The sequence below is a fragment of the Heterocephalus glaber genome, unplaced genomic scaffold, assembly GCF_053883595.1.
Source record: "Heterocephalus glaber isolate CG9 unplaced genomic scaffold, H.glaber_assembly_v1.0 deba00001504, whole genome shotgun sequence".
NCBI lineage: Eukaryota > Metazoa > Chordata > Mammalia > Rodentia > Bathyergidae > Heterocephalus > Heterocephalus glaber.
This window is the reverse complement of record NW_028258324.1, coordinates 71,352,300-71,366,405: the sequence shown is the minus strand read 5'-3', so window position 1 is coordinate 71,366,405 and position 14,106 is coordinate 71,352,300. Positions and strand designations below refer to the sequence as shown.

Genomic DNA, 14,106 nt, shown 5'->3' with positions numbered 1-14,106 from the left:
ATGACCATTTAATCACAGATCTCTGCCAGTCAGATGAACAGAGAAATCCTACCTTGCCATCATTTTTTAAATCCTCAGATAATTAATGAAGTAAAAACAAAATTGTCCCCCTGGTACCGGGAGGATCGAACTCAAGGACCTTGTACATGCCAGGCAGGTGTGGCCCTGCTGAGCCTCATCCCTGGCTCTCTTGTAAACTGCCTATGTCCTTTGTTCCTCTTTTTACTACTGATTTCTAAGTGCTTATCATTAATCAAGCACGCTGACCAGTTGTCACACATCTGGCTGATACTTTCACCTGTCTTTGTTTTGTTTGTTTCTGGTACTGGGGATCAAGCCTAGGGCATTCTCACGGAACTACATGCCCAGCCCCTTTTGTTTATTTTTTATTTTGAGACAGAGTCTAGCTAAGTCACTGGTTTGTCTAGGTGGACTCAAACTTATGATCTTCCTGCCTCATCCTCCTAGAGTGTGGGGATTACAAGCATACGCCACTATGCGTGGCTCTGTCTTTGTCTCTCTTTTACAGTTAGAAATATCTCCCCACACCAAGATCTCATGATCCTTTTCTAAGCCTCAACACCCACGTTCTTCCCAACAAGCTGATGGGTCGGAACTGTGAAGGGGTAGAGAACACCAGGAAGCTCTTCTGTCTTCTGGGGACCAGGTGGCTTGACCTTATGCTGATGGGTACACAGTAAGTTTAGCGGTGGGAGGGAAATCTTGGCCTGCTCACCACAGACCAACAAGGGATACTTTATAGCGATACTTTATACCTCTTGCTTCCTCGGTGAAAGGTACTAGCAAAACCTCCTAAGTATCTGGAACCTGTATTACCTCATTTAATGCCCCCCAAAGCCACACCAGAAAGCACCATTATCTTAATTCTACGGTGAGGAATCCGAGGCAGAGAGTGTTTAAGTGATGCAATGGAGTTCACTTGGCCCGTCCATTGTTTCAGTGCCCAGAAAGGATGAATTTGGGAAACCGCGCCTTTCCTCCGGAGCGCTTGGCCTCTCCTGGAAAGCGGAGCTGCCCGCCTCTCCCGCATTGTCCCCCGTCTCTTCCCCCAGCTGAGCTCTAGACGTTCACGCGTGGGTTGGACTTGGGAGTAGCCGGCTCCAAGGCCCCTTCCGACTCTCTGCTTTTGTCTTGGAGGAAAGAAAAGGCCCACAGGGCGGGCAGATCTTGGGCCTCAGGAGACCAGACCCCACTTCCGGTCTAAGGAGCCGCGCACTGAGCACAGGTGTCTGTTTCCCCTGCCCTGAGGCGCATTCTCCACGACGTTACCTTCAACAGCTCCTGGTATTTTATCAATCTCTGGCCTGGTCCTCCAAGGTACTTAAAGAGAGGGAAGCTGTGGTCCAGTTGGCGCTGGCATACCTTGAAGAGCCGAAGAGAAATGACATAAAGCAAAACAGACAGACCACGCGCAGCGAGAGGACAAAACCTGCAGCATCAGGTACAAGAATCAAACAAGTACTTGGTGGACAAGAAGGGTGCAGTGTCTACCAGCCCCACAATGCAACGGGGTTTTCCAGCCCCCCCGAACAACATGCAAAGACAGAGAACTAGGGAAGGGGTTGTGTTGGCCGGTATTGTTATAGGCAACTGGGAACAGGACCACTGGGACGCTAGTGCACCAGACAGTGGACATTTCCAGTCCCTCTGGGAAGAAGGCAGCCTGTCTTCAAGTTGGGGGCGCGTGGCCTCTATTCAGGCCATTTGGTGTCTGGATGATACAGATGGCTTGTTGATGTCATTCCAGGAGCCTCAAAATATGACCCTCTTGAGTTGGTTCCATTTAAAAAAACGCATCCTAAAAGAGGCTCTTGTTTTTCTCAGCAGACCACAGCGGCTCCTCAAGGGCCCGGTCCCTGGAGACGGCGGGGGCCAGAACTTCTCATGAGTCACTTCGGAGTAAGGGGATTTTCAAACAGACAGGATCCCCTGTGCCAAAGTGCTCTGCCTTGCTCAGATTTTTGATTTCTTCAAGAATTTGATGCACATGAACATTTTCAGGGAGAACAACTGGGAGACTTTGTAAACTCAACATTACCCCGAAGTAGGCGCACTCCCGACATTCTTGCCAGACCGCCCTCGCAAGGGGCAGGTTCTTATGGTACTTAAAATACATTTGGAGGTCTTCTTTCTGGATGGGAAAAAGTAGAACACATTATCCAGTGAGTGGACAGGACGATCCATTCATTCACCAAGCCTGAGTATTTCACTGTGTGAGGAACTGGCGGTGATGGTAAGTAGCTGCATGTTGGGGTGAGTTTGGGATGGGGCGGTGAACAGAGAGGGCTATAGACACCCTAAATCCCCCCCCACGGGAATGGTGCTCCTGGGTCCAAGGGCTTCTGATAAGTAAATTCACAAACAGGAGCTGATGCCAATCTTTATTTTTCTTCCGTTGCTCTTTGCCCAGGAAAGCGCTATCTCCCCGGCCATGGTACCTTCCCAGTTCGGGGAGTGATAAATTTGACAGAAAATGCTGGCCGCCCCTCCTTTCCCCTCAACACCCTCTCCCCGCCCATCACAGGGCCAACCTTGCAAAGAGACCTAAGAAGCAACTGAAAACTCTATACACCCCAAAAGTTTAGATGACAATGCACAGATCTAAGTCACTTGGGTAACACTCAAGGGCCAAGCTCTGCCTCAGACACTGTGTCGTCACTTACAGTCAGTGGCACAAGAACTTCCTTCCCTTCCCTCCCCCCCTTCCCTTCTCTTCCCTTCCTTTCCTCTTCCCTCCTCTCCCCGTCCCTCCCTCCCTCCCTCTGTGGAGATCAAACCAAAGGCCCTCTACCACTGAGCAACATCCTCAGCCTTTTTTACTTTGAGACAGGGTCTTGCTAAGTTGCAAGACCAGGTAGGATTTGAACTTGCAATTCTACTTCTAAACACACTGCTGGGGCTGGGGTATAGCTCAGTGGCACAGCATGTGCTTAGCATACCTGTTTGGAATCCCTGACACCAGGAAACAAAACAAAAAATGCATTGCTGAAGTGAATGACTTCCACTTCTGTCCTGATACAACGTAGGTAGTCATTTTAGCATCAGAATTACTGTTCTGATGGTCCTGTCCTGGACCATTCCCTCCAGGTAAAAATTATACATGCACACGTGCATTTGAAGGAAGACATGGTCCTTCAGAAATGTTTTTCAGATTTGCTAAGGAACTAGAAGAATAAACCAGAGCTACACGTGCACATGTTCACTCATTTAAGAGCTCTCTCTTGCAGGCCTTCAGTGTGCTGAGTGCCTTTGTTAAACTCTGTGGCTCACACAGCTCAGGAGCCAGCCACAGGCAGCATTCTCAGCACACCGCAGAGCAGGCTTACCAAACATTACAAATGGATTAAGATACCTCCCTATGTTTGGTCTGTCAGAGCACACAGGCATCAACCATACTGCCTTACAGAATTCAGGGTTCCATTGCTTTCAACACTTACCCACAGGATTCGCAGAAACTCAAGAAGACTTTGGAGACTTCGGCCCACCCCATGTGGTTTCCTCCTCGACATCCAACCACCTTTCCCCAAACTGTCTAGTACCTCAGGGGCCTGGCTCTACTGGTGGATGCTGAGCTGCTGAAACCTCCTGAAACCCTTCCCCTGGTCCTGACTCTGCCCTGTAGGCAGCACAGAACATTCTGAGCCTCCGTGTACTAGAATCCAGTTATTGACCTCAATTTCTTTTGTACCAGCTAACATTCAAAGGCCTTCAAGAAAGGGCGTGTCCTCACCAGCAGCCTGAAAGCGCCTGACACCCCTTACAGACAAAATCGCTACGTCAAACTCCTCTTCACACAAGGGAACATGATTGCCTTGGACTAAGACCATGGGCTTTGGAGGAGATGGTCAGATTCAGTTCTCAGCTTTGTCAGTGATAAACTAGTATGGCCTAAGGCCAGCTACTTAGTCAGCTTGATTTCAGCTTCATCCTCTGTTAAGTGGGGCTGTAAGAGCAGTCAGCTCAACAAATACGCTATATATACCCTAAAAAGAATGACTCTGGTCCAACTACTTCGCACTTTGTAGAACCCTTCTACAGCACCCTTGTATTCGCTTCCTATAACTGTGCCTATCGGTACCAGCAAGCCTGTTGCATGGAGAAGGGAAGTGAGATTCCAAGGGTTCAAGTTATTTACTTGAGGCCATGCAGATAGCACATGGTTCAATTTAAAAGTTCCACTTCATTAGGTGTGGTGACACACGCCTGTAAACCCAGCACACTGAGGCTGAGACAGGGTATCTCAAATTTGAACCCAGCCTGGGCAACTGAGTGATTTAGTAAGACCCTGTCTCAAAATTTAAAAATTTAGAAAGGACTGGGGATGTAGTTCAGTGTGAAGGTCCTGGGTTCATTCCCCAGTACTGCACACCCTCCCCCCACCAAGGTTACATTTTATGAGTCTTACTCCAGTGTTTTATTTTTTCCATTTTACCAAGTGAAATCTCAGAGCGACTGGAACACCAAATAAAGTCCGGACAAGGACTTCTACACAGAGCAGGGATCTGGGAGAGAATCTTCCCGGATGAGAGCAGTTACAGCGTCTGACTCAGAATTTGTTTCCCAGAAGAGTGGGCTCTGCAGACTTTAGTGTGAAGGTAAACGCCCCAGAGCACAGTGCAAAGACAGCCTCATCCACAAACAGGAAGGTGTCTGCACCCCCAAGGCCAACTCCTGCCCCAAGATGGTCAGATAACTGGGGTTTTAAACTACTCTGTCCCAGAGAAATCCTTTGTGCTTGGTGGGAATTTATTGTCTGCATTTTGTCTCCAATATCATAAATTATGTAAGATTAGACGAGAATTTTGCAGTCTAGATGATTTCCAAAGTTCTTCCCAATGCGCTTAAAAACTTTACAAAACTTTAGAAAAGGAATTCATTCCAGAAAAAAAATATTTAATCAGCAATTCCCTGGCCATTTCCTCAGATGTGAATGATTTTTAATCGTGTCCATCTCTTTCCGCAGGAATCTGGCTCTCTTCTCATTCAAGAATTTACATAATCTTTGCAAGAACGACGTGAGCTTTCATAAAATGCTGCTACGTTCTGAAGCTAGATTTGCCCACGAGTGGTGTAACGAGTGCAAATGTGCAAAATGATACAAGACACTGACAGTGTTGCACTTACAATTCAGAAGGGAAAAGACTCCAGCGAGGAAGAAACAACGTTGAATGTGGCTGTGATTCTGGCTGTTGAGGGGAAGCGTAGAGAAAGCTGGGCTGGGAAGCTCAGACTAGCTCAGGGGGACTCGGTCTCTTCGCCATGTCCAGCGCCTCAAAGCCTGGGAAGTTTTGTCTGTTTGCCTGTAGTTTACACATGTACTGCCCTCACACAGAGTGGCTAACATTTGGTTGTTTTATTTATTTATTAATTTGGGGGTTTTTTGTGAGGCGGAGTCTCGCTGTATAGTTTAGATTGGCCTTGAACTCACTAGATAGCCCAGGATGGCCTCAAGCGCTCTGCTCCGCCATTCTCCTGCCTCCACCTCCCAAGTGCTGGGATTACAGGTGTGGGGCAGCATGCCTGGCTTTAGTCATCATTTGGGTGTCTCAAAAATTTTAAATTGTTTATCTGTTGCCTTGGGCTCACAGAAAGAAAAACAAGAAAGAAAACTGAGAATTAGGGTTTGTTGGGAAAGAGAAGAAACAGGAAAGGCCAAGAGGACACCAGATCAGGAGCAAGAAAGTGCGCGGTGGGGAAGATGTTGGGTAAGAGGCTCCTCTGTGCCAGCTGGCCAGCCCAAAGAAGAGTGCAGAGACCCCAGGGCAGGGGAGAACTCCGGATGATGGGGAAGGGGAGGTAAGTAGAGGCATGATGTCGGACAGGAAGTTTATGAACTGGCTGCTAAGCATAAGAAAGGGTATGGAGCCGGGCATTGGTGGTGCATGCCTGTAATCCCAGTACTCAGGAGGGTGAGGCAAGAGGATTGTCATGAGTTCGAGGCCAGCTGGGTTACATAGTGAGTTCAAGGCCAGCCTGGACTACACAGTGAAACCCTGTCTCAAAAAACCAAACCAGGGTGGGGATTTAGCTCAGTGGTTTTGCTGCCTGCTGTGCAAGCGCAAGGACCCGAGTTTAACCCCTGGTACCAAAAAAAAAAAAAAAGAAAAAGAAAAAAAAAGAAAGAAAGAAAGGCTACAGATGTAAAAATTCTAATAATCCTCTATTCTCTAAAATGGAAGAAAATATGTTTTCTGAGATTTTCAGTTTAACACCAAAACTTCTCTTGAGAGCGTTAATAAACCTTAGTGTGAGGCTTTAAGCCTGCTGCGTGGTTCTTGCCCTGAAACACAGTCTGCCATTCCACAGAGGATCACCCACTCTGGGGACCCAGGTGGCCCACCTTCCACCCTACAGTCTTGGCGGGAGGTAGGCGTGTAAGTGTTTCCACCATTGGTGTGAGCACCATCAAACCTGACTCATTCTCACACTGGACAAAATGAGGGGAGGCCACTGGCACTGTGAAGGACTCCTGGCTGCATCTAAAGGGCAGGTGGAAGATCTGCCCTGAGCAGATTCCAAGTATACAATGCAGTATTATTATTATTTTTCATTTGTTTTGTTTTTGGTACCAGGGATTGAACTCAGGTCCTTGCGCTTTCAAGGCAGGTGGTGGAACCACTGAGATAAATCCCCGGCCCCAATGCAGTATTATTAACTGTACCGTGCATTACATCTCTGGAACTTATTCATCCTATAACTGACTCTTTGTACCCTGTGACCAACATCTCCCCATTTCCTCCACCCTCAGCCCCTCACAATTAACCCTTTGGTTATGGGTTGTATTTAGATGTCCCCCCAAAGCCTCATGTGGTCATAGTTGGGACTTTTTGGAGGTGGCTGGATTTAGAGTGTTTGAATGTGGATTAAGGATGTGTTACTGGGATTAATGGATAATGGAAGCCCCACCCTGGGTGTGGGTGGCACAAATCAATAGGCCTATAGCCTGGATAGAATTAAAAGGGACAGAAAGAAAGCAGGATGTTGCTGCTGCTACTGCTGCTAGCTGCTTCACCATCTCCTGCCTACCCTGCTATGGACTGTTTCTCCTCTGCCATGCCTCCTGCCGTGCTGCCCTGCTGCCCTGCTTTGGAGCCAGCTGACTATGGACTGAAACCTTTAGAAACTGTGAGCCAAAATAAACCCTTCCTCTTTTAAAGTTAGGTGTCTGGTATTTTTTCTCAGCAATGCAAAAAGTAACTAAGACATTTTCTAATCTCTGTTTCTATGAATTCAGCTTTATCACATCACACACACACACACACACACACACACTCACACCCAGGATAACTATGCAAGGTGACAGATGCATTAATTAACTCGATTGTGGTAGTCATTTTAAGGTGAATTCCTGAATCAAGTCATCATGTTGTACACCCTGAATATATGCAATTTTCATTTGTCAATTATATGTCAACAAAGCAGGGATGTTTTTCCACCTTTGGGGTGTCCATTTGTCCTTGTCATTTACACAGAAATAAAGACTGACTTTATTTTGGGTTTGTTGGGAGTACAGACTTACTCTCTTGAGAAAACAGCATGCCAGAAGTTCAGGGTTTTCCACACACTTTTCCAATTCTTTTAGAAAAGTCCTAGGGAAATAAAAGTATGACACAGCAATGTCTTGTTTTTTTTGTTTTTTTTTTTCACTTGTATGGGTTTTAAACTTCTTAAGTAAAATCACATGAAGTTTTGAGAAGTATCTAGAAAAAAGCTCCAGGCTTTATTGCTCTTGATTTCATCTCCTACACACCGATTTGGCAAAAAGACAATGCATCCTGAGCATTACTGTGGTGACCACGAACCTGCTTGCAGCTGTTCTGGTCATTCTGGGCACCAGGCAGACACAGGTGGGACACACTGATGCTAACAGTGAACTGCCGGTGGCTACCACGGCTGCTGTCATTAATGTCACTGAGGGTTTATGATAAGGCAGGCATAAGCTAAGTGCTTCACATACATCTCATTTAACTCTCAGCCAAGGTTTCATGCATGTGAAACCCGAGGCTGTAAGAGGCTGAATTACTTCACTAGGAAAAGTAGCAGAAATCAGATTCCACTTCAGTTTTGGGTCTGACCAATGGACAAGGGATGGGATTAGGAAACAACTATGGTTCAATCTATGAACACCTACCACCCCTGCTATTAATCAGTTATGGGGTCTTGGGGCCACATAGAGGGCAAAGCATAGCAAGATGTGTGAGTGAGAGGGTGGGAAGTCCCTGCTGCCTCCATGGCTCTAGAACTCAACACCCAAGCAGCCCTGGGCTGAAGGGACAGGGCTGTTTGGGCAGCGAGCATTTTCTGATGCCCAGTAGCATCCTGGGATAACAGGTACATGGGCAGGTGTCTCAGTCACCTTTGTATTTCCAATGCTGGGCACAGTGCCTGCACAGAACAGATGCATAATAAATATGGACACACACATGAAATAAACAGCAGAGGAGCACACAACCCACACAGCACTGTTGTGTGACACCCGGCATGAGCCCCAGCAGTTCCTTTCCTCTCCCTCAGGGATCTTGTGGCGTTGACTTCCTCTTCTCTTCCATCCTCACCTGAACCAACCCACTTGCTCAAGCCAAACCCATCAAACACTTTCATGTCCAAATCCCACCCACCTGATTCTCACTCCTACAGTCCGTATTTCCGGATAATAGGAATCACTATATACCTGCTGTGAAATTCATAAAGTTCTTTAATGTTCCCAAAGAGAGAGTCCTTGTTATTCTGTAAAACATCTGGAATCAGATGCTTTAGCCAAATAAAATCCATTGGAGTGATATATCCCTGCAGAAATGGAAACAAGGTAGGTTTTACAGTCAATATAAAAGAGACAGTCTACATTAGCTACTCTTAAGAACCAAAACTTTAATGAAACGACTGAGGAATATAGCATACACACTTCCTGAAAACTATTCTATCAAATATTTTCTTTTGAAAAAAAAAAACCCCAACCCCAAAATTTTCTTTTGATAACATTTTCCTCATCATATCAGAAGGTGACAGCTTAATGGCAACAATAACAAAATGGTATTTTAAGGGGAAGAACAAAGATTTTAAAAATGTTAATAAGTTATGCAAGTTATATATGAAAGGCAAAAACCTACCCATAATTTTATGATGTGGTACAATTACTATCAAGTTTTATTATATTTCCTTCATAACTTGTAAAAAGCTCATTTTTATGGTTATAAGTATAATATGTATATAATTTTGTATTTTCTCCATGTATATTTTAGACTCAACTTAGAAAGCTTTACATATTATTAATTTAGTCTTCTATCAAGAACATTTTTTCAATATTACTACATATTATCTAAAATAACTTTTAACTCATGAATAACATTTATTCAGCACATACACTTTTTTAACCATTTCTCTTTTTATGGATAGTTTGGTTGCTTCTGAATTTTCTTTTTTTTGAATTTTATTTTATTGGTACAATTTAGGTATACAATATAATGACATTCATCATTGGAACTTCTGAATTTTCTATTGTAAAAATGCTATGACAAATAATTTTATAAATGTCGTTTTTTTCCTTTGGATTATTCCATTAGGAAAAGAGAGAAAACACACATTTTCACTCTTAAGGGGAAAACAGCTACTTAAAAAATGAGTAGCAGGGCGTGGTGGCAGATGCCTGTAATCCCTGCACTCAGGAAGCTGAGGCAAGAAAACTCTGAATTAGAGGCCAGTGCGAGGTACATAGTAATATCCTGTTGAGACAGAGACAGAGACTGAGAGGATCTCTCACTATCGAAAACATTTTGATCATCCTTTGTTGGTGAGCGTAGTTTGGGCATGAACTGTCATAATCCCCTGGAACTATTTGGCTACATGGACAAAGAGCCTTGTTTTTATTCCTACTGGAGAGACACTTGTGATGTAAGGCCTGCAGCCTTCAGGGGAATTTCAGAGACACATGACAACTATTTTGATTCTTTTTGTACAATGAAACGTCTTGCTTGAATATATTGTTCAACACCCTGCCATTTACTTACATCAATTATGCTCTTCATTTCTTTTATATAAATCTCTTCGGTCTCAAGCAAATCCTGTATAATGTGCCTACATCACAGCAGCAAGAGGCAGGTTGAAAAAGAAAGAGACAGAGGGAAGGGAAGAGAGTATTTTTAGTATTCTTTTGGAATAATGCTCCCCGGTACATTTCCCCTTAGCAGCTCATGCACTTAGGTTCTGGTCAGTTCATTCTGTGCTGTTGAATTCATAAGCCCTGGCATCTCACAAAAGCACAGGTGAAAGGCTCCAAATCCATTAGTGCATCCCTAGTCTCCTGGGTGGGCCATGGGTATGGAGGGGTCAAGAGGGTGGGCACTGGGGCCAGAAATAGCAAGTTTGGTCCAGAAAGGTCAGCTTGGAGCCTGCATTGCGTATGCAGTTTCCTAGATTTTCTCTCCAGCTTTTCTCCTGTTTGCTTGCTCACATCAAGATCTCTGACCCTCACTCCCCTGGTGTATTTTCTTGTACTTGGGGTTAGCTGGGTGCTGTCTTATCTCCTTCTTTCAGCACTGAGTGTTTTGGTGTGATTTCCTATTCCAAAAGGTATGGGCTCTGTTTTTCCGGAAGAAGGCAGGTGGAGGGAGTGGTGGGGAGAACCCTAAGATGCCTCCTCCAATTTCTGCCCCCTGGTGTACAAACACCTCTTCCAAATGCCCATAAGTGCTGCTGTGGCAGGACCTTGATATTCACTTGATCTTGAGATAGGCAATCTTTTTTTTGAAACAGGGTCTCACTATGTAGCCCAGGCTGACCTCGAACTTGTGGCAATCCTCCTGCCTCAGTCTTCCTAGTGCTGGGCTTACAGGTGTGAGCCACCATGCCCAGCGAGATAGGCACTCTGGAATTGAGCCTGTCCTAATCATATAAATTTCCTAGGTCTGGACCTAGAGTCAGAGTTTGAAAGCACAAGAAGGATTCAGCACAGGGGAGATTGCCCTTGGCTGGCTTGAGACGCAAGGGGCCATGTGACCAGGAATGTGGGTGCCTCCAGGAGCTGAGCATGCCCCCGGCTGCCAACCAGTGAAGGAGAAAGAAATTCTGCCTATGGTGGCAAGGACTGGACCCTGACACCACCACATGAACTTGGCAGAGGATTCAGAGCTCTGCCTGAGAATGAGACCAGGCAACATCACAATCTAAACTTCGTGGGACTCAGAGCAGAAAACCCAACCCTGCCGTGGGCAGGCACAGGTGCCAGGGAAATTATGAGCTAATCTGCCAAGTTCGCGGTCAGTTCTCATACAGCAAGAGAAAACCAAGAGCAAGAGTGAAGCCACCCCCACACCCATCCCAGCCAGGCTGTGTCCTTTCTCGCCTTAGGTGATGTGACCACACTTAGGTTCTCTTTTAGAGCTCCAAGAGCAGGATTGAGGGTTTATCTGAGTGTTCATGGGTGTAGTATATATATGTATGGCTTTCTGTGAACTCTTGGTGCGCTATATATTATATGGAAGTGAGGGTGAAAACTGTCTCCTGGTGTAAAACTGGGCAACTATGGGTTAGGTGTGTAACTATGTTGGCTGAGAAAGATAGCTTGTAACTACAGTCACTACTGTAATGCAAACTCACTAGAGCAAGGTGACCTCAGAAAACCCTGCCAAACCTCCTGCTCCCAGCTTCATTGCCCCTTTGGTTATGTAAATATGTCTAAATTGATGGCTGTTTCACCAGTGATTATGGTCGGTGTTTTCCTCGCCCATTGAAATAAAGGTATAAAAATGAGGGCCAGGGATTTAGCTCAGTGGTTCCATTGCCTGCCTTGAAAGTGCAAGGTCCCAAGTCCAATCCCCAGTACCGCCCCCCGCCCCACCCCAAGAAAAGAGTAAACTTCTGTTTGATGATTTTGAGATGATTTGAATCCCTTGAACCCACTAGCAATAAAGCTGATTTTGCTCCTACTCGTGTGGTTGGTGGTCTGTCTGGACCCCCAAGATGTCAAGCCTCAGAAGCTCATCTCAGTGAAGGATTTCTTTTCTTCTCACAAAAATGGATATGGCAAAGGATAAGTAATACAATAGGAAAAACCAGGGAAAGATAGGAAATAAGAAATTTGTACAATTATATAAATGGCTCTTAGTCTTATGGAAAATATGTTCCACATACACTAATTCAGCAAAGGGATGTTAAGAAGGAGTAATAATTTTCACTGACTAGGATGGAGGAAGCTCTAAACCCCAAAGAAAGACTTCAGGATGAGGATCTGGGAACACTTCAGATAATATTAATGAAAATGGAAATGTGTGTGAGAGTTTTGGAAGATAATTTAGAAATACCTCATCAAAATTTAAAACACACAATCCTCAGGGCTGAGGATGTAGCTTAGTGGTAGAGCACGTGCTTAGCAAACACTGACAGCCTGTGCCCTGGAGAGAGTGCCTGGTTAGACGCCCTTCCAGGGAGGGAGGGACGAACTTTGGACTTGGAATAGCTATGGGTTGGCTTCATTTCAGGGCTCCCGGTGTTGAAATTCCACAGTGACTGTGTGAGTGACAGCCATGGGAGATGTCCAAGGTCAGGGAGCTGTGAGCAGGCTGCTGAGGGACACCCAGAGTGCTGCTAGCTCAAGACTCGGACTGGGCCCACAGGCAGAGGCTAGGATCAGTGTGAACTCCTGTGGAAGATAGGGCACCCCAACCCAACCCTCTGGCAGCTTGCTGGGATTGTCCAGGGCCTTTCCCTAGTCCTACTGCAGACTGACTGGGGTTAATGGGCACAGGTCAATGCCACAAAACTGTAGATACCAGAAGATAACCACAGGCTTGAAGTCACAGAGAAATTTCTCTTTCTTTCTTTCTCTCTCTTTTTTTTTTTAGAGTTTTTTGTTTGTTTTGTTTTGTTCATTTGGGATTTTTTTGTTTTGTTTTATTCATTTGGGCTTTTTCCCTTGATTGTCTGTTTTTATTTTTTTATGAGTGTTAACATTGTTTTTAGTTTTTTGATTTGCTTTGTTCTTATTTTTTTTCTTCTTTCTTTTTCTCCTGTCTTCTTCACCAGTTTCCCAAAGTTTGAGAAATCTTCCTTTGCCCTTCAGCTTTGCTTCTAATCTTTCTCTTCTTTTATTTCTCTATTTTTTCCTCTTATGCCTTTTAAATTTTCTCCTGAGGGTAAAATCCCTCTATTAAATGGATTTTTACTGTATATAATTATCTGATTGGTTTTAGATTTTTTTTTATATAACTATAAAGCTTGTACCCATGGCTAAAGGTGGTAAAAGAATAGGTATCACAGTCTGTCATTTTCTGGACTGTGGTTGATGCTATAGTTATTACTGGTCACACTACATTAGCCAAAGTGACATAGTTGTTGTGATCAGTTTTCTTTCTTGTACACCAATACTGAGATTGGGGATCATAAACAATACCATAGTCCAATACCAAAGAACTGGGTGCCAAACAGACACCAGCCTTTAATCCCTAGCAAATTGAAGAAGCAGGATCTCAGGACAGACTCATGAGCCAAAAGCCAGCTATGTGTAGAAGACATCTCTGAAAAGTAATAATTTCCTAACAGGTCTCTGTACTAATAACAAAACTACCTACCATAAGCAATTTACAAACATCAACATGGAAAACAAATTTAAAAAATAAAAAATGAGGAAAAATGGAAGCAAGACACAACCACAGACTTCCACCTCACCCAAGGCAAATCTAGGGGGTACTGAGGTGGAAGAAACCAAAAGCCACCCAACTGGACTTTCTGAAATAGTCGCAGCAGAAGTAGCAAAGCAGATGCATGGGGGACTAGAAAAAAATGAATCAGAAATAATTGCAGAGTTTACTAAAGAGATGATGACCATAATTCCTAGCACCACAAAAAACAATAAATAAACACATAAAAAATGCTCCTTGGCTTAATAATTTCACTTCTCAGAATGTTCCCTATTTGTAATTAGGACAATAGGACTTCAAAAACAACTGGATATGAAGTGGAAATCACTTATCCAAAAATAATGGCACATCCTAAAATGAAATGCCATGTAGCTGTGTATAAGGCCAATTGATGGATGCTGACATAGTAGAGCCCAGGTATTTTTTTTTCCATTTAGTTTACTGGTGTATTTTA

General features: G+C 44.5%; 1 protein-coding gene across 7 annotated transcripts in view; it reads right to left on the bottom strand.

Moving 5' to 3' along the window:
- Positions 1-14,106, bottom strand: part of Mcf2l2 (MCF.2 cell line derived transforming sequence-like 2) — a 237,566-nt gene that overhangs the window by 40,695 nt on the left and 182,765 nt on the right. For 6 of the 7 annotated variants that reach the window (XM_004834923.3, XM_021256429.2, XM_004834925.4 and 3 more), the window contains exons 16-20: positions 10,026-10,092; positions 8,693-8,808; positions 7,541-7,610; positions 2,060-2,152; positions 1,291-1,383 (exon numbers count right to left, since the gene is read on the bottom strand). In XM_004834923.3, coding sequence (XP_004834980.2) covers positions 1,291-1,383; positions 2,060-2,152; positions 7,541-7,610; positions 8,693-8,808; positions 10,026-10,092 — 439 coding nt within the window. The remainder of the gene's footprint in view (positions 1-1,290; positions 1,384-2,059; positions 2,153-7,540; positions 7,611-8,692; positions 8,809-10,025; positions 10,093-14,106) is intronic. The other variant, XM_087186825.1, reaches the window with a different exon arrangement.